This window comes from Theobroma cacao, chromosome 9, assembly GCF_000208745.1.
Source record: "Theobroma cacao cultivar B97-61/B2 chromosome 9, Criollo_cocoa_genome_V2, whole genome shotgun sequence".
NCBI classification, from domain to species: Eukaryota; Viridiplantae; Streptophyta; class Magnoliopsida; order Malvales; family Malvaceae; genus Theobroma; species Theobroma cacao.
This window is the reverse complement of record NC_030858.1, coordinates 8,376,379-8,397,486: the sequence shown is the minus strand read 5'-3', so window position 1 is coordinate 8,397,486 and position 21,108 is coordinate 8,376,379. Positions and strand designations below refer to the sequence as shown.

General features: G+C 32.6%; 2 protein-coding genes across 4 annotated transcripts; both read right to left on the bottom strand.

The window, feature by feature from the left end:
• LOC18588944 (gibberellin 3-beta-dioxygenase 1) lies at positions 5,605-7,943 on the bottom strand. The gene is made up of 2 exons (XM_018126687.1): positions 7,477-7,943; positions 5,605-6,283 (listed from the first exon to the last, which is right to left on the bottom strand). The coding sequence occupies exons 1-2, from the start codon at positions 7,941-7,943 to the stop codon at positions 5,722-5,724; spliced, it is 1,029 nt and encodes a 342-aa protein (XP_017982176.1). The 3' UTR covers positions 5,605-5,721.
• On the bottom strand, positions 10,968-20,402 carry LOC18588943 (protein TIFY 8). 3 transcript variants are annotated; one of them, XM_007013700.2, is made up of 6 exons: positions 19,716-20,402; positions 18,602-18,765; positions 18,037-18,488; positions 17,795-17,882; positions 11,726-11,948; positions 10,968-11,425 (listed from the first exon to the last, which is right to left on the bottom strand). In XM_007013700.2, exons 1-6 carry the CDS (start codon positions 20,002-20,004, stop codon positions 11,370-11,372), a joined length of 1,272 nt encoding a protein of 423 aa, XP_007013762.2. In that variant the 5' UTR covers positions 20,005-20,402; the 3' UTR covers positions 10,968-11,369. The 3 variants fall into 3 exon arrangements, with proteins under 3 accessions (XP_007013762.2, XP_017983928.1, XP_017983929.1); XM_018128439.1 differs by having other exon boundaries at positions 11,093-11,436; XM_018128440.1 differs by having other exon boundaries at positions 11,093-11,436; positions 18,602-18,762.

Sequence of the window (21,108 nt, the reverse complement as noted above, 5' to 3'; positions counted from 1 at the left end):
TATTTTACTACCTAAAAGAATAAAGTCCATAATGAAGGATGCATTATTTTTTACTAATTAATCACAAAGAAATTTATTAAGTTTTAAAGATATTTGTTTAAATGGATATCATATTGAAACAATGAATAAAATAAATACTTAATACCTTTATATTATATGTATTATCTCAAGTAAGAAGTGTGTGTTGAAAAAAATTACCTATTTTGTCTTCTAGAATGTACCACACAAAAATTAACATGATTGACTTATGCTATAATAAACCAGAACTTTACTAATTATTTTAATATTTGGCATGACCGGTTGGACTATCCCGATCAATAATGATGTGAAAAATTATTGAAAATACGTGTATTCCTTTATTGAAAAACCAAAAGATTTTTCAATCTAATGAATTCTCATTTGTTGCTTGCTTTTAAGACAAATTAATTATAAGGTCATCACTAGCTTAAATTAGAACTAAATCTCCTATATTTTTTGAAACATATTCAGGGTGATACATGTGAATTCATACATCCACCATATGAACTATTTAGATATTTTACAGTTATAATCAATGCATTGACTAGATGGTTACATGTGTGCTTATTATTAACTTGCAATTTGGCATTTGCAATCATTTGTTTATAAGCACATTTTCGTGATTATGTAATTAAGACTTTTCATCTTTACAATGTTGGTGAATTTACATTTCAAGCTTTTAATGAATACCGTATATTAGTTGAACAGCCTATTGCTCGTGTTCATATGCAAAACAATCTAGTAGAATCGTTTAGTAAATACTTTCAACTGATTGTAAAGCCATTGTTTATGAAATCTAAACTCTCAATTTCTACTTGGGGCATAACATTTTGGATACAGTAGCACTTGTATGCATCAAGCCAACAAGTTATTATAAATTCCCCTTTATACAATTGGTTTATGATCCTAAACCATATATTTCCCACCTTAAAATTTTTGAATGTGCAATATATATTCCAATTGCTCCACCACAATACACAAAGATAAGTTCTCAAAAGAAGTTAGAAATATATGTTGGATATGAATCTTCATCTATCATTAAATACTTAAAACCTTTATCACAAGATTTATTCACGAAAATGTTAGCTAATTGTCATTTTGATCAAATAATTTTTTTCCAACATTAAAGGGAGAAAATAAGTAGTTAGAAAAGTAAATATCTTGGAATGTATTATTATTATTATTTAGTTTTTATCCTCACATAAATTAATGTGAACTTGAAGCTCAAAAAATATAATTCATTTACAAAATGTAGTAAATCAGTAGCCAAATGTATTTACTAGCCTAAAAAGAATAATAACATCTCATATATCAACTACAATAGCTTCTATCAGAATTGATGTCTCTGTAGGACAAAGCACATCAAAAGTGAGGGAGACCAATCGGTTTCAAAGATAACATCATCGAAAAAGAAAATGAACAAATATTCAAAATCGTCAAAAAAAGGAAATTGAAACTCTAGATGAGACCTTTAACATAATTAATAAAATTCTAAAAATTCAAGTACTTGAAATTAGTGAAAATAAAGATATCTCAATAAATTATTTCATGATGGGAAAAGATGGAACTGTAATGAAATAAACATCGACAAGATTTTTGTATATAATGTTGCGCTCAATATATGAAGAAAATGAAGATCTTGATATATTGAAAAATGTAGAAATAGAAATAATTGACCAATATATAAAGATGCAATCAAGGTGGAATTGAATTCACTTGTAAAACGTGAAGCTTTTGGACGTATAGTCCATATACCAAATGGTGTGAAACCAATGGAGTATAAATGGATATTTGCGTAAAAATGAAATTAGAAAAATGAGATCATGAGATATTAAGCACGGCTTATTGCACTAGATTTTACCCAAAGACCTAGTATTGATTATGAAAAAACATATTATCTTATGGTGAATGCAATTACAATTCCATATTAACTACTCTTACAATATATGAGAAGATTGAAATGCGTTTAATAAATGTAGCTACAACCTATTTATATGACTCATTTGATATCGATATCTATATAAAAATTCTTTAAGGATTTCAATTACTTGAAACACATACACAATTTCCAAAAAATTTATTAAATTAAATTAAATTAATATGTATATGGATTAAAATAATCCGGATGCATGTGGTATAATCGTCTTAGTGAATATTCGTTAAAAGAATGTTATAAAATGATCTTACATACCCATGTGTCGTTATAAAGAGATTTGAATATGAATTTATTATAATTGTTGATAACTTGAATATTATTGGAACTTTTGAAAAGTTATCAATAGCCGTGGATTATATAAAAAAAGAATTTAAAATGAAAAATCTTGAAAAAAACAAATTTTTGATTAAGTCTTAAGATTGAGCACTTGACAAATGAAATTTTTGTCTATCAATCAAATTATATAGTAAAAGTATTAAAACGATTTTATATGACTAAAGCACATCCATTGAGTTCACCAATAGTTATAAAGTCACTAAATGTGACAAAACCCTTTCTAACCTCGTGGAGATCATAAAAATTTTCTTTATTCTGAAGTACCATATCTTAATGCCATTGGAGCACTAATGTATCTTGTTAGCAATTCACAACCTAATGTATCATTTGCTATACATATTAGCAAGATGTAGCTCTTCTCCAACTCAAAGACATTAGAATGGAATTAAGTATATACTTTGATATCTCCAAGGAACAATGGACATGGGTTTATATTACTCAAATGTATCAAAATTAAAATTAATTGGTTATGCAGATGCATAATATTTATTTGATCTACACAAAACTAGCCCAAACAAGTTACTTATTTACATGCAAAGATACAACTATTTTATAATATTCTATAAAACAAACTATATTTACGATTTCCTCTAACCTTACAGAAATTTTGACAATTCATGAGGTAAGTCGTGAATATATCTAGTTAAAATATGTAATTGAAAATATTATATAAACGTGTGGATTGTCAACTAAGAAAGAAATGTTAACAACATTATATGAAGATAATGCTGCTTGCATAGCCTAGTTAAAGGAATGATACATTAAAAGCAATAGGACAAAATATATTTCGTCAAAATTCTTTTTCACATATGATCTCCAAGAAAAATGTCATATTAGTGTTTAACAAATTTGTTCAAGTAACAATCTAGTAGTTTTATTCACCAAAGTCCTTCCTACTGCAACATTTGAAAAGTTGGTGCAAAAAATTAAAATACATCATTTTAAAGATTTAAAAAATGCAGTCATCAAAAGGAATAAAATATACACTGTATTTTTTTCCTTCATCAAGAATTTTCCTACTAAGTTTTTGTTGATAAGGCTTTAAATGAGATAGTATTTCAAAAGCGTATTCTTGAAAAGAATTATATATTTCAAAAGCGTATTCTTGAAAATAATTATGTACTCTTTTTCTTTCATTCGAATTTTTTTTTCATCAGATTTTTTTCTAATAAGGTATATTCTTAATACAATAGATATTCAAGAAGAGTGTTATGAAATTTTTGTGAATATCTATTTATGTTATGTATATCTACATTTTGATGTACATTAGATTAGATGAAAATTAAAATTTAATCCATTCATCTAACCTTTTCGTATCATTTTCATCTTATAAATTCTATCTAAACTAAGGATTATTAGTCTATAAATAAACTCTCTCATTTTATTTATAAATACACACTTAAATAAGATCTTTTTATTCTTTTTAAATATTTTCTCTCTTTCTTACTTTTTTTTTTATATTTTCTTTATAATTGTTCTTTCATTGTTTTTAAATATTTTTTTTTTGTAATTATTCTTTCAAATCATTAAAGAGTCTGATTTTAACAAAGTTTTGGTTATTATATCCCAACGAGACAAAAGAAACACTTATAAAGTTGATGATGATTGGAGTAAAAAAAGAAACAATAATTGCTGGTAATAATTGTGAAAAATGCATGATTTGGGTCGGAATGCAGACAAAGCCCGATTTCTTAAGATTCTTTTGTCTTTAAGTGGAAGAAAGATTTTGGTTTTGGACTTTGGGGTTTTCGGACTGTGCATTGATTTGATGCAACCATTAATTGAAGCAGAAAAAACCAGAGATCAATGACATGATAGGACAAGATTTATTCCTCTGTATTCCTGCATATAAAAAACCTGAGGAACGTATTTTTCCAGACGAACGATCTCCTATTCTGAAATGATACAGAGGTGAGGATAAGACAAATATTCGGTGCGACCATTTGCATGATATTCTATCTGTCGTATGTTTGCAGACATGGATAACTAAGAAATATAATTTACATAAAAAGGTGTTCCACACGATAATGGATTACTATTACATTGACGACAAATTGCAAAGCCAGCAAAAGATCATGAATTGCATGGGAATTGGAGTGAAAAGAAAGCAGATCCATTTTTGAAATTTGGCTTTCCTTGTTGCCACTGTGAATGCTATGAACTTTCAGCCAAAACATGCAAAGGAGTTATTTGCTTAGGTTTTTGTTTGACCCCCTTCTTTTTTCTTTAGATATTAAGCCTAAACACTTTTTTAAAAAACAAAAATAAGCCACAGCTTTGCCAACAAATTTGGCTTGAAGAAAATAGTTGGTCCGGCACTTAGAAAATTTAATTCCTTAGTATATATATAAAGTTCAATTTCGAATCTTCTTTCTTTTAGACTTAATAAAAAGTAGTTGGTACCACATAATTAAATCTTAGACTGTAATTAGAATTATGTAATTTTATAATTATAGACGAATAGATAGTCAAATTTTTTAACAGCAGTAAAAAAAAACAAAAGTACACTCCTTACGTTCTTTCCTTCAGCTTCTCCAATAAAATAAAGATAAAATTATATTTAAAATTTTTGAGTTGACAAAATAATTGGTCCATGCCATGTGAACATTTTTTAAAACATGTGCCAAAAAAAATGCTACACAAAATTACACATCTCTCGTTTAAAGAAAAATCACCCTGTCAAATTTCCTATTCCTAATCATATTCTATATATCAATAATTATTTTGAACATTATGGTCGTTGAAAAGTATACTATTATGGTAATTTCTCTATTTCTATACATATATATGGGTAAGCTTGTCTATTGTGTTATAAGTCATTCCAGCACTTCACTGTTCATTGCTAAAACTAGGTTTCGGACTCAACAATGTACAAAACAGCAATTAACTTCAAATCTGCTTTTTTGCTTTAGCCAACAACAATATATTGTTAGACAAGAAATGTGTGAGCTCAATGAAGGGTGATTAGAGGTATCGTAATTTACGCAATACATGATTTTTAAAGAATTCTTTTTTTTAATATGTTTTTATGTCAGTGGGTTTTTCCATGATAAGGTTTTTAATGAGATTTTAAAATCATATAGTAGGGATCTTTGTAATGGGAGGATCTGTTGAGAGGTCTTATGAGTATGCAACGTTTTTTTATTTTTTTGAAAAGCGAGTATGTAATATTCTCTATATGTAACTTGGACTTGAAAATTAATAAAATTCACCTTCTTCTTAAAAAAAAATAAACTCTATTGAAAAGAAAAGTAATATGTATAAAAAAAAACCATCACAATATACGTTTCAATTTTACATAGAATATGCCAAAGTTTAAAGGAGGATAATTTTATTTAATTACAACTAGCAATGCCAACTAGCAACGTGCCAAGCTAAAAGCACAAAATCCAAACACTGGCTTGTCCCACTAATGTTAAAAACCTACAAACTTAAATTCTAATCAAAGAAAGTGCTTCCTCGAAATTCTTAGCCTTAAGGATCACATATTCTTTCACTGTCACAGACCGGTATCTAGGAGTATGGCCTGAATTTAAGAGCTTTGCCAACGGGGATACATTACAATCTGTGGGTATTCCATAGAAATAAGCCACTGACAACCTGTGACACCCATCTCGGTTTACGACGGCCCGGTGAAGGACACTAGGGAATCGAGCGTTGGACAGAATATGCAGAAGATCGCCAACATTTACAACCAGGGCACCGGCAATGGGTCGCACTGAGAGCCAACCAACTCCTTCTTTGAAGATTTGGAGACCGCTTATGGAACTTTGGTGTAGAAGTGTTAAGAAGGATGTGTCTGTGTGTGGGGCTAGACCCATGGTTCGATTCGGGTCTGGACACGAAGGGTAAGAGTTCAGCTGAAGAGCGGTAGAGGGAGAACCGACGTCCCAGCTTAGGTCTTCTAGGGAAACGTCCAATGACTTGAGGATGAGATGTGTGAGTTGCTCTGCTAGGACTTTCATCTTCTTCTGATACCTCTCTATTACGTCACTGTTTATATGTTGACAAGCAATAAATGCATGAACAAACTGGTGTAAATTGTTGTGCTAAACCTAATTTTTAAATGACCTTAGAACTCTACCAGGGTTTTCGTTAAATACAAAACCTAATTTCTAAATGAGGTTTTGATTTAGGATGTGGTCCATCTAGTACAAAAAATACAATACTTTTGGCTGGATTTCTAGGATTAATTTGCAATGTTGCTAACAGTTTATGAGAGCTAGACTCCTCGATTAGTACCCATTGCAATTCGGAGCTAGGGCAAGCTTATATCTTTATAGTATATATAACACAATTTATACAGGTGTTGTCTTAAGTAACATTTTTTTTATCAATTTAATTAATGCATCGTTCTTATCAAATTCGTAATTTACAAAGAACAATGTCTTTTGACCAAAAAAACCAATACCTTGAATACAAAATATTTTTATAATATTTTTCGAATATATACATGTATGTGGTAGAAAAAAATAAGTGTATACATATAATTAACTTTTCCTTACTTTATACCGTGGCAATAATATAGGTGCACTCCGGTACTTGAATGGTACATAAAACACTATTAACTCGATCCTAGATGCTAGAGGCTTCTCTACTCTTAGAAGGGACAGGGTACATGACTCACGAGCCAAAATTAACTTGTAATTGAATATAAAATTGATAATGACTGATATAACATTTTAAAGTATGTATATATAAACATTTGTACTAAATTATGCCTGTGCATCATGTCTGTCAAGCTTAACTTGCCCTTATTTTGTCTTTTAATTTCTAATATTAACAAATAATCATAAGTTAAAACAAATGATGTTTGGCACGTGGGCAGGTATTGTTAGAAGGGATTTACATGATTTTGAAGGAATGAATAAGCTTATGATATCAGACGTAGCTAATTAAGTATTACCTGTAACTTTACTTAAAGTTCCTTGAAATAGCTAGATCATAGGGGCCTAAATTAAAGGTCCCCACTTAATGAGAAAATTTTTCTTGAACAAAGATAAATCGCTTTAAATGAAGAAACCAACCCATATCGAGACTTGTTAATAAGGATGGTTGCTTCCTCAAAAAATGAAAGAAACAAATTAAGGTTCAATGTATCAGGAAGAAGCTAGCCGTATCTTTATTTGTTTTTTTTTTTTGTCAAATTTTGCACACGTGCATGCATGAAGAGTGCATGGACTTACCAAAAACGTGCATTGTCATTAGGCCAAAGTGCCCTAGCATGGTCAACCGGTGAACCCATGACTGTAAACCCTTCATGCCACATATACTTTGGGAAAAACGGGGATATCCGAGCTAGACCATATCCTGTGGCGCCTGCCGGTTCACGTAACGCCTTCATCTTCTGCTGAGCCGGGAGAGAGAACAGCCGCCGAGCCTCAGACTCCACCTCTTCGACAAGATTCGAAGGAATGCCATGGTTAATAACTTGGAACGCACCCCATGTCTCACATGCATGACCTGCAAGTTTTACAGCGAGGGGATCTTTGAGGTCAATGATTGGGATCGATAACTGGTCATCGGATGAGAAGTCATCGGATTTAGGCCACACGTGCGAGTCGGGCACGGTCCGGACGGAGTGGAAGTCCAGGGGAACGATATGCCGGAGGTGGATAGCATGTTCTCTGTAGACTTCAGAGAGAGTGGTCATGATAAGTTCAAAGAGAGAAAAAAATAAACCAATAAATTAATAAACAAGGCTAGGGTTTGTTTGTGGTGTTGATTACCAGAGTACATGTATATATAATATAAGATGTTTTAATTAATATAAATAAGATAAAAATATAGGGAATTAGGTTTAGATGATCTGATACTGCAGGTGGGTGAGAGTGGCTGTTTGGACAGAATGTTGTCCGGATGTGAAATTGGAAGGACTCGGCGGGGGATTGGTTGAATAAGACAAAAGAAGGAACAAAAGATGCAGAAAGTTGGGGCATCTCAAAGACTGAAAACAGTTTTCATGTTCCATGATAAGGAGGGACTCTCTTTCTTCCTTTCGCTTTTGTGGACAATAGGCATGCCTTGTCCACAAGTGTGACATTTTGGCAATTTGGAAAAGGACTGCCTAATTTAAGTTTAATAAAACTCTCAAGTACTCCAAATAACTACAGTTGCAGGAAAAATTAATCTGGCCAGACTAGTTTGTATTTCCTTTTGTTTCTTTTGTCAAGGAGAAGAGATCAAGCCACCCAATTTGATAATTGATCCCTACCTATCCAGCTAGTTAATCAGGAGTTCATTATCAGATCACAACTCTATACTATTATGGATGTTTAGGAGATGACAGCATTGAAAACTCTATCAACAATCTAAATTTGACTTAATGCTTGTTACAATCTCTTCTTATATAAAACGTTTTAGTTTCAAAGTTTGAATTCTCTTTCCTTTTACATTTGAGTATTTGACTCGTCAATTAGTATATGGTCTCCCTACGTAAAAAGTATGAGTTTGAATCCTCTTCTCTTAAAAAAAAAAATCTCTCTCTCTCTTGTATCTCTTCATATTTATCGTACAAAAATTGAAATTTTAATTTTTATATTAAAGTAATGAAATGAACAAAATCATTTTATAATTATCAGTTAAATATTGATCATTTGAAATTTTTAAACTGAGGATGAGTATGAATAATATAATTATCAGTTAAATATTGATCATTTGAAATTCTCAAACTGAGGATGGGTATGAATAATAAATTTAAAATAGTGATTATATGTGAACTCGTAATTAAGTTTAGCATTAAATAATCTTAGCAAAACACACGCTAGAGTTTTGGAAGTAATCATGTTTGGTGTCCAAGCACGAGACTCGTGTTTCTGACCATCGTTATTAACTCCAACAACTGCTTAATTAATGTTGAAAATGAGATGTTGGTTTTCTAGTGGATCTCTTATTTTCACATTCAGAATCATTGAATAAGAAAACGCATTGAATCAAGATGCATATGTCTGCATGATTTACATGAAGCTTGAATGAGACAATGATCTAAAAGCTACAATATGTAATGATAATTATAATCCAGTCAAAATAAATAAATGGATCCCATAAATGTTCACTGATTAATTGGCACATGGGGTGGGGGGATGTACAAATTCACGTTGCATTTCCCAACCTGATCATCTTTGGCTTCTTTGGGTGGGCATTTCGCAATGGAATAAGACCAAGGAGTTCGCTTGGTGGACATATTGGCTGGATCTCCAATTCCAGGGTGACATCGGCTACAGAAGCACTGACCTAAGTCACTTGCTGCACTCCATCCACCGACCCCTAAACATGGGCAATCACGTGGAAATCAAGGGGAGGGGTTGTGGTGAAGGTGGGGGAAATCTTGTGGTCATACCGAAGGGAGCCTATTTGGCTCACTTGTTCATTTTGAACGACTTGTACAGTGTCGGAATTCGACCTTTGATTAATGCAGGCTCACTAGGCTCCAAAAACAAAGAAAACCATGTGTCTGACTGGTGGGTTTAATTGCCAAAAATATAATGGTCCAAAAAAGAAATTGAGAGTCAAGTACACAAATTATGAAGATAGACAAAACCCAACTTCATTTTCAAAAGCAGAGATTGACCAATTTTCTCAGAAAAATTTCGAGATTAACCAATTTTTTCAGCTTGGAATTTTTGTGGGCCTAGAGATGAAAGTGCCGTGGAAGGTTAGAATGGTTGAAGAAATTTGAAGCAGACAATTTCACCTAGTTACGGAATAATAGGCCTTCATCCTACTCCTAGCTTGGCAATGATGGAATTAAGGAACTTTACACATTGACCTTTCTTTATTTAAACTTTTCATGGCATAAGTGCCCTCATGTGTTTTTTTAAAGGCATTTGAAATGATTTCCTTGCTTTACATATGCATAAAAAACTCCCTCAGTGTGGTGCTAGTGCAGCCCCGTTGATACGGGACATGTTCTCCACATGATTTGAGCTGTGTACAAATCAACAAATTTAGATAGAACAGGTAAAAGCCATTTCCCCAGTGTTACAATTGTTCCAAGGCACTAAGCAGCATATCATTCAAGCAATAATCTCACAGAAAAGCAGAGTAACCTTACACTCCCTCAGGAGGAAGGGCAGTCAGCCCCATTCCAAACCATACTCCGTCAACATCAGAAAAAAGCATGTCAGGTTGTATACGGTATGAAGCTGTCAACGGGTGAAAGTCATCCCATCACATCCTCATCATTCCTCCCCTCCCAACCCATATTCAAAACTGCTCTTCATCTTTAGTTGTTGGGATAGAATTTTATACATGTCCAGTTTGAAATTTGTTGGGATAGAGTTTTTGTATTGCATAACTTGACACCTCGCTCCTAAGTTTATAAATTATTAATATAAATACGGATAAATATAAAATATTCTAATCAATTAATTAATTAATTAATCAATTATTAATCATAAAAACTTAATTGACAAGAATAAAAATATAAAAATTTAATTCAATGTAATAAAAAATAAAAATTTAATTTAATTTTTTTTAAAAATAATTCAAGGTCCTTTTCCAAGTAGTATTATACCAAAGAAAAATGGGATCCATACCTTTTTTTATTACAACTGATCTACACACATTAGGTTAATCGACATGTTGGATATATGGTTTCTTTTTGTTATCCATATCCTTTGATTTAGAGAAGGGTTTAAGTGGCGAAATGAAATCCATACATAGATATACACGAAAAGAAACGGTTAACATCATGTTAATCATTCAGCGTTTTAGAACTTGTGAACATCAAAAATTAAAATGTGAGTTAAAAGGGACGAAATCACCTATAGCATTTTGAATTTCAGACTAACAAAAGGCAAATTAAGAGCATGGGAAGCTTAAAAATATCTTCACCTGATGGTTAATTGATGATCCAATTGTCTCCTCTATAAACAAAACAGTAGTACCCCATCTCCCCCAAACCACCCATCTTCTCTTTGCTTCTAAAAATGATAATAATGCAAGAAAATCAGAAAAAAGAAGTTGAAGCATTGATGACATTAGAGAAGAAACAGCTCACTCTTCCTAACAAGTCTGCTCATAGATTTGAAGCTATTCCCAACTCCCTTACCTTCATACCTCTCTTTTATCTTCAGCACTAGGTTCTGCTGCTTGAACTGGGTTTCTTGCATCTTTCGCAATAACAATGGTGCCCTGAGGAACCCCTACATTTTATAAAGTAATAAGCATACTAAAGTTGAGCATTTCCTATCAATTCCCCTTACAGAAAAAGAACAACTTTTATCGATTGCAGAATCATATTTGAATCCTGTGCTGATTGCCTTTATGCGTACATGATCAACTATTTAATGCAAAAAAAGGCCAACTCATTTGGAGTTGGAGAGACAACAGAACATGTATTTTATGTCATGCTTGAGAAACCACTAAAACATACTATTGCAAGTAACATGGAAACCAATAAACTACATAGCAGCAAGGAAGTTGAAGGATCACCTGTTTGTATTGAGATTCGTTCACCAGAACCAGTTCCTTGACTAGTGTTACCAGCGACAGCTATCCTCCCTCTAAATTCCCGTGAGAACACCATGCTACCCACTGCTTCAGGCTCCTCACCGGGTGCATAATTTTCACTAACTGGCCTCACAGCAGATTTAGGGGAGTAGGTTGTTGACCAAGATCCTCCATTTGAACCCGCCAATGCCATTATGACATCTGCCTGAAATGACCATGCAGAAAACAGTGGTCAAGACCACAAATGTATATTAAGAAATTCAAGCTACAGGATGCTTGACATGAAATACGACATACAAAGAACCCAGTGAAAACCAGAAAAGTGACAAGAACCAGAGTATGGACGTGTTTAGCTACGATCCTTCAATGCGGTAGCATACAATAACAACATTAGAAGTGGATTAGAAACATCACTTCCTCATTCTCAGAAACTCATTTTGTTCTGACATTATACCTGAAGATAGATGCTCAACCATGTTTTATCAGAAAGAGCCACTCCACTTTTATAAAACCACCAAGTAATTTTAGAAATAAAACAGTAATATGTCCTATGACAATTTAAATTTGAAAAGGAAAGTATCTATAATCACTCACCAAAATAACTAACATTATGATGAACAGGAGTAATTGAACAAGGCTTATAAAAACAACTGCCCCACAATATTTGCAGCTTTACCACCTAATTACATGTAGATTTTAAATAACTCAATAGGCAAGTTGCAACCACAAGGAATGGTGCAGAAAACTGGTAGAGGAAAGAACGCAGGGGGGGGGGTTATGAAGAGGTGTGACAGCAAAACTAAGCTAAATTTTGTTAGCATCACAAGTTGGTGACAGATTTTGGAATATAGGGAAGAGCTCATGATTAATATGCAGCGAAGCCTTTTCCACTGTTGAATAAGAAATAAATCCAGAGCCTCTGACCAGAACAAGTCAAATTAAGAGAATGTTAAATAAAATAGTGGACAAGAAACATCTAATACAATTAAACAAAATTAATTATCAAAGAGGGATAGGAAGATTAAAGTGAGACCAAACAACAACGTAAAACAGCAAATTTACAAAACAGGTATTAATTGATACGCAGGAAAAAAATAGCGGACAGCAGTTTATTATTATACCAAAAGCTAATTGTTCCTGAAGCAACACAACAGTAAATAATTTTAAATCAGTACACTATGCAAAAAAAAACAAACTTCCCCAACAAAAATAGACCAACCGTAAGAATGGACTTTCAGTCCCCTATAACAACATGCATTCCTCATCAATGAAGAAAGTTGGAGAATCATTAGTGTATTTCCCATCAAATCACATTCCTTATGATTATGTATGGTCAGCAAACATCACATTTGAAGCAGTGAACAGCAATGTAGCTGAAAACCAACCCTTTTCAAATGTCAAAAACTAAAATCATAAAAACTTTGTTGACTTCCCGTAGCTCAAATACCAGAGAAATATTGCTCCAAGTGGAGCTCATCACAGTGATTAGCAGTGATGACCCACCCATAGCATAAGCCAGTGAGTAACAACAAAGTATAACTGACAACATAACCACAGCAAAGTAACTCAAATGAGCAGATCAAAAGTTACAGCAATTACAATCTTAATTAAAATCTTCTACAGTAGCAAATGATACCAGGCTTTCAAGACAAAGTAAGCTTTTTCATATTAGAACATATATGACTCCCAAAAAAAACAGAAATGCAATCCTCTTCTATATCACCCCAAAAGAGAAGGGAAGGGATTAATACAAGTCAAGACAACTTCACACTGGTTCAACCATGTATTCTTTTAAAGGCAAGTCCACTGACTTGGCACCAATATCTCAAAGACAGAAAATTGAGTGAAAAGGAAACTTCAGTGGAAGAAACTATGGAAAATCCCAGTTGCATTCAAATTCTTAAGTCTGTGACAATCTTCAGTTCTCAAATCAAAATCTCAATTTCTCAATAATCAAAGTAACTAACAGGTCCTCAAAAGAACTATATATATGAGCTCATATATTCCTTAGTTCAAGGCCAACATTAATCTATCCCAAATAGATAGCAAAATCTGCATATACAAAGCCCTATTTTCTAAATTTCCACCAAAAGAAAGGTTTGTGTAAATGCTTGATTTGACTACTAATTTATTATTTTTCCAAGAGTTCTTTTACAGCAGGCATAATGCAGAAAGCAATGAGAACAACTAGAACAAGTAAAACAAATATATCACATGGACAGAGTGAAAGTAACCTGGAACAAGTGGCAAGGTTTGTGGTTTAGTTTCATCCTTAAAATGTTTTGGAAAGTTCAGCCTGGTGACTCAAATATGGAAATAGTTAGGAGATTTTATTTTTAACCTTTCTTAAGGTACAAGTGTTTTTTGCTCTTACTTTTTACCTAGAACAAGTGGCAAGGTTTGCTAGTTAGTTTCATCGTTCTGGAAAGTTTGACTTGGTAACTGAGATATGGAAATAGTTAGGAGATTTTATTTTTAACTTTTCTTAAAGTACAAGTGTTTTTCGCTCTTACCTTTTACCTCTTTCCTTTTACTCAAGAAAAGTCTCATTACATCATTAATAGTCATCCTTTAAAAAAGTCCACTACTCACTCTCGGTCACATAATGGGATTTCAGTATCTGTTACTCATTATGTACATTAGCGGTTGCCCATTATATACATTAACGCTCTTTTCAGTATTGTTACTCTATCATATGCATTAGAGCGTGTTCTTGAGTAGTTGTTACTTGCTGCTCTATATCTAGAGCTTTGACAACTCATTTTGGCAAAACAAGATTTATCAAGAAGAGGCAAATAGACTCACTCCTAACTCTCTCTAAATATTTCCTTTTAAATCCTTTTCTACTTAACTTTTCTTCACTTTATTCTCTATCTTGTGCCACCACTACACTTTATCTATCTATATTTTCCTAAAATCGCTATGACACACAATACTTCAAGGGCTACTCTATTCTTCCTCTCTGTCGTCTCTAACACATTTTTTTTACTTATTTGCAACTCTACCTTTCCTTATCATAAGAACCATTGCACACCTACATGCAAAAACTTTTGCAAACAAAAAGTACCCTATAGGGCAAGCTAAAAAAGGCTAATGATTCAAAATTTAGAAAAAAAAATCCAACACAAAAAAAAAGATCTTAATGATTTTGGATCAAAGAAAGTAATTTCAAATTTTTTTTTTACGTTTTAATCAAATAATAATAGGAAAAAAAAAAGAGAGAGAAGAGAAGATGAAGAAAACTTACTTGCTCAGAGAGATTTACAAAAAGAATGCTTTAATTTGAATTAGAAAAAAAAATTTACAAGAGTCTTGTGGTTATACAGCATAGATGGAAAAGATTTTCTTTCCTTTTAAGATTAACCTTGAAATTCCTGTTTTTCTATTGCTTTCCTCATGCATGGAAAATGTATTATTTTAAATAAACTAATTTCCAAGCAAGGGCAACCAAGCTAGAAATACATAAAAAAAAGCATTGCCATAGAGACAAGAAATAAGCATTAGAGATGTACACAAAAAGAATCGATGCAGTGTGCAAGAAATAGGTTTGAAGCCATACAAAAGGTATTAGCATGCCATCATGCAAGGCATACATGTCGCATCGGTATATTACCACGCACAAGACATTACAGCACAATATATATAACTTTTCCTTAAGTCAAGCATTAAATTTATTTTTTGTAAGTCACTTTATAATTCACTTCTATAGAACAAACAATGCATAAGAACCTTTCATGTCAAGAATTCTAATGTAGGGGACAAAATGTAGATGCTTGATTTTGGCTACTAACTTCTTATTTCTCTAAGAGTTGTTTTACAACAAGCATAACACTATATACAAGGACGGAGCTAGTCAAATTTTATTGAGAGGGCCAAACACGGTTGAAAAAAAGTTAAAAATTTTAAAAACTAATATGTTAAATTCGATCAACAATAAAAATATTGATAATAGAAATATAAAACTAAATATAAAACTATAATTTGTAAAATATAAATAGTTAACAACGATATATAAGATTAATAGTTTCTTCGTATATAATCAGAATTATTTAAATACTATAGATTCAAGATAATTTCATTTCAATTAAATATAAAACGTAAAACATATAAAAAAATATACTCAAGTTAAATTTTTCTCATATAATCAGGATTAATAAAAAAATGACACATTGATGAAATTTTAAGTAACAATGTAATACTACAACTTATATTTGAGACCTATATAATAATTTATTAATTTTTAAAGATTAAAATCATATAAAATAAAATTTACGTAACATAAAAAAGAATAACATGACAAGTAGAAGGTAGGTACCACATATTATATAACAAAAAAGAAAAAAAAAAGGAATATGGTTAATGGTTTGTAGAAATTTAAAAAAAAATTATAAAAACTTATAGCATATGAACAAATAGAATAGAAACGAAAAAAATAAATAAATATAAATAAAAATAATAATATAAATTGAAAAAAAAATAAAATTGAGTAAGATATGTGAAACCATTTTATTATTTTTTATTTATTTAATATTAATAAAAAATTATTTAAAAAATTATTAATAAATTTTAAAAAAAATTTAAAAAATTTTTATATGTTATGAAAATATTTTTAAAAGTTTTAGGAGGCCCATCACATAAGGAGGCTCCACCCTGACTATATATAAAGAGCAATGAGAACAATCAGAACAAGTAGAACAACTACATCACTTGGACAGCAATCAATGTAATTCGATACAAGTTGCACAGCTCGCGAGTTTGTTTCAACCTTGATATGTTCCAAAGAGCTCAGCTTAATGGCTCAAATATGAAGATAGTTAAGAGGTATTCCTCTTAACCTTTTTCTAAAGTAAAAGTATTTTTCTCTCTTACCTTTTACTCAAAAATAAGTTTCATTACACCAATAATTATTACTGAATATGTACATTAAAACTCCTTTCAATATTGTTACTCATCATGTGCATTAAACCATGTTCTTGAGTAACTATTTCTTCGTGCTTTATACATAGATGCTTTGACAATCTATTTTGGCAAAACAAGATTTCTTGGGTAAAGACAGATAAACTTTCACTCTTTGCTCTCCATATCTCTCTAAATATTCCCTCTCAAATCTTCTTTTACTTAGCTTTTCTTCGCCTTATTCTCCATCTTGTGCCAACACTACGCTTTCTCTCTATCACAGCACTTATACTTCAAGGACTGTTCCAATCTTCCTCTTTGTCATCTCCAACACATCCTTTTTACTTATTTGCAACCTCTCCGTATCACAAGAACTCACTCTACATGCTTAAAACTTAGGCAGCCACCCTCCATCTCTGGCCTGTATGGTAACCATATGTGATGTGTCCAAGGAACATCAGCAGTTCCATTTGCTAGAGTATGGATTGCATAAACTCAGGTTTATGACAAGAGCAACAGGAACAGGAGCTTTATTCCACTTCTTGAATTATCATGCTTAAGTAAAAGAACTCCTGAATATAAATGTCAAGCTTCTAAATTTGGAAATTGTATTTTGTTAATCATCCTATATTGGCAAAAAAACAACATTCTATCATTTGATATTTTGAACAAGTTTGTCAATTTATGTCACCCTAAACCAACTACATGAATCAACAACATATTCTGGAGAAAGAGCAAATCACAGGTTCATTCCTCCTATTCTCCAAGCCGTTGTGGATATCAAAAGAATCAATCTCATCGCATGTTTCTGATGACAAGATGATGTATCAAACTTCGTGAGAAATTCAAAGCTCCATTACACATAGTTAAGTTGGACGATGCAAATCTTACATTATTATGATGTTAAGCTTGATGGTCCTCTTGTACACTGACTCAATGAGCAACAGAGAAATCTGAAACCTAGTTGCTTTTGCTATTCTATGGATTATATCATGTAACTGCAACCTACCCTACATGATCTAGACCTAAAAATTCAATTAGATGAAATACTTGAATCAGATAGAAGTATTTGTAAAGCATGCAACACAAGCCTTGTAGAAAAAAATTGAAATTAAAAAAACTTGAGGTCCACTGGCAAACAACAAGAAAACCAACCTTGTTTGGATGCACATCATCAAAGACATGAGCCTGACCAGCATAAAATATAGTCATTTGTCGGCTGGCTGATGTTAATCCTTGTCGACTGTCACCACAACAGAAAATACCGCATTCAGTAAATAAATAAATATATATTTATATTATATATATATATATATAATATTATATATAATATATATATATATTTATTCAAGAGCAAAACAGTCAGAAACAAGATACAAAGAATATATTAAAATAACCTTGGAGGAACTGAAGACTCTGGATCTGAAATATGTGCCCCTGCCTTTGGTCTGGCCCCACTTGGCACTACCCCAGATGAGTTTTTTTCAGTGGGAATACCACTAGTATTAATAGAACTCAAAATTCCAGGGCCTTTAATTCCAGTTCTAGAACCTTCATCAGCAGCTGACTGAGAGATAACAGAAGGACCAACATTTGTATCCTTGAACCTATTTGAAGATGCTTGATGCACAAAAGGCACAAAGTGACCACCACGTGGACCATACTGAACTGCAGAGCCTATCATGGGGACAGACCGCTCCCATTTGGAAGCATTTCCTTCAAGTCTGCTACCAGTGGGAGGCTGTAATATAAGAGATGCAGAAGAAGGCCTCATCGACTGCATACCAAGAAACACTTCATCCTCATTGGACCTTCTAGAACGCTCTCCCCCAGCCCCATTACGAAGCATCTGAGTACAAATATAAAGAAATATTAAGTAAATATAAATGACTAACAACATATGGAGCTTCTCGTTCATTTTGAGAAGGGAAGGGTGAAACATGATAAGATCATGACGGATACCTTCATCAAATGCAAGCTCTCAAGAGATTCATGACCCATAAAGGCTGAATCTGAATTACCTCTCTTACTTCCTACCAATCTGTTGCTTATCTCGGGCCCAGATATTTCACTCCTTGGGCCATAGTATGGAATGCCCTCAAGATGATTCCCAACCTGTCTTTCTACTAATTGATGAGAAAATAAATCAACTTTAATTGTGACAGGTAGAATCCCAATTCAGAACATATAAGTACTTTCAAAGTTCAAACATCTTGCCATCTGAGCAGTTCAATTACAAGAAACAAGCTTGAAGATTGGAATGTCAACATGCTAAGGTAAAAAGCAGGTTATTATGAGCAAATGTACAACAGCTAACTAGCAACACGTAATGCCTAATTAAATATTGCTGTTTCAGACGAATTATAAAAACTCGTAGCATAGACGCATCAATGCCTTTTACCCACAGGAGATGGCAACATTAAGTAAAGAACTACGACATCGCACAGCAGCATTGAGTAGATAAAGTCATCACACACCATAACGGCTACACCTACCTTAAAAAAGCAGACATAAATTAGAGAACTTTAAAATTCTCCACTGAATTTGAAACCATACCCCCTTATTTACATAGCTATCTAGCCCAAAGTAAAATAATGAAAAAAAAAAATCAAAGAAACTAAAATAAGAAGAGAGAAGGGATGACCTAGGAGAGGAGCTACCAACCCCATTGCTGACCTCACAAATCTAATCCATCATAAAGACACCAACTCCAACCATAAGAGAAAAGACTTGCTACTTCAGCAGCTAAATCAACCATTTTAAGCCTCAAGCAGAGACCAAAATCCAAAATCAAAACTACTTATCAAATATACGACAAGAATCATACTTTCCACACTCCATCATTCCCTAATGAGCTATTATACTGAGAGTTTTTCCACATGAAAACCACCTATCAAAAACAACAAGGAAAAGAGAAGAAAAAAATTAAAAAAAAAAAGAAAGAAACCAAAAACCCAAGTAAAAGAACACAAAAACTAAAATCATAAACTTCCCCATTTACATTACAGCTTTGAAAAATGAAACAAGGAAAAAAGAAAAACAAACGAAGCTTTAAGCAAAAGAGAGAGAAACTAACCAGAACCCAGATCAGAGGTGGAAGAGATGGGCCCACGGCCAGCACCACCACCACCACCAGAAGAAGCACCAACAGAGGCCGAAGCAGAAGGGGAAGCCTCTGAAAACCTTGCGTCAGTGGCCTTATGGGCTAAAACGACAGGGGAATCTGTAGCTTTCATGCCCAGGAAATCGTGAAACATCGTTGGCTTTACTTGCTGTTGGTGTTGCAAATGAGTCGAGGTGTTGTTAGTGTTGGCATTGTTGGTGTTGGTAGTTTTGCTTTGTTGAGCCATTTTTAGTACGGCCATTTCATCACCATCTCCACATCATCATCATCATTCTTCCGCTGTCGCTGCACCACCATAGCTTAGCTTCTCACTTATCTCAGCTCCTTTGTTGAAAAGAGAGAAGAACTCAGAAAAGACAGCACGATTTTTTAAAAAAGATAAAAGAGGAAGAAGAGAGAGGGGCGAGAAATTTCAGAATCAAAGTCCTTTTTAAGAGAAAGAGAGAGAAAGGGAGCATTTAAAAGCAAAAGGTTACCCTTTTTATTTTTTTTTTGTTATGCTCTCAGTTTTATTGGAAGGGGAGGTTTCCACTCTCTCTGTTTCCAGTGTCTGAATGTTGGGTTGTTTTGTTCTCCAGCATAAATAAATTTGTGATCTTTTTCTTACAAAACAAGAGAGAGAGAGAGTGTGTGTGTGTGTGTGTGTAAGCTGAACTACGAGGAGGGGACTTTGGTAACTTTGGTCTTGGTTCTCTTTTTCTTTTCTTTTTTTTTTTTATTTTTTGTTCGGTTGGGATCTATACTTCTTGTGAATTGTGCAATCATCCCCCAACAAAGATTTTGCCTTTTATTGAAAGGTGGGCAAGGATATGGGCTGCTTCTTGCAATTTCCTACTCCTTTCCTATTATCAAAATAATTATTCAACACACGGCTTTCAATTTTCATCAATATTTTTCGTATTTTTACCTTTTATAATATTACTTTTGAAATTCTAAAATCTTTAATCAAATTTCGTACGCTACATGAAGAAGATATTACTTGATAGTGTTTGTATTTTAGTAATAAATTAATTGTTTTGGAATGAATGGAGAATGTTTTTCAGCAACAAAATCAATAATTATTAATTAAAAAAATTAATCGGAATGATTAAGATTTTGTGCAAAAGCTAATAATGTTATTGGTCAACGCGTGTTTAATGTTTCCAAATCTCTCTTTGTAGATATTATAGAATTAACGGGGATTTTAGTCATTGTTCTTGGGAAATGTCATAACTAAACCAACTTATATGCATGATTAATATGAAAGAATTTAAGGAATGTCTCTTTCATTCATTTCTTGAAAGTTGTGTGCGTGACAAACATTGTATTAAAAATGTTAAATCATGGTAACTTAATTATAAAAAAT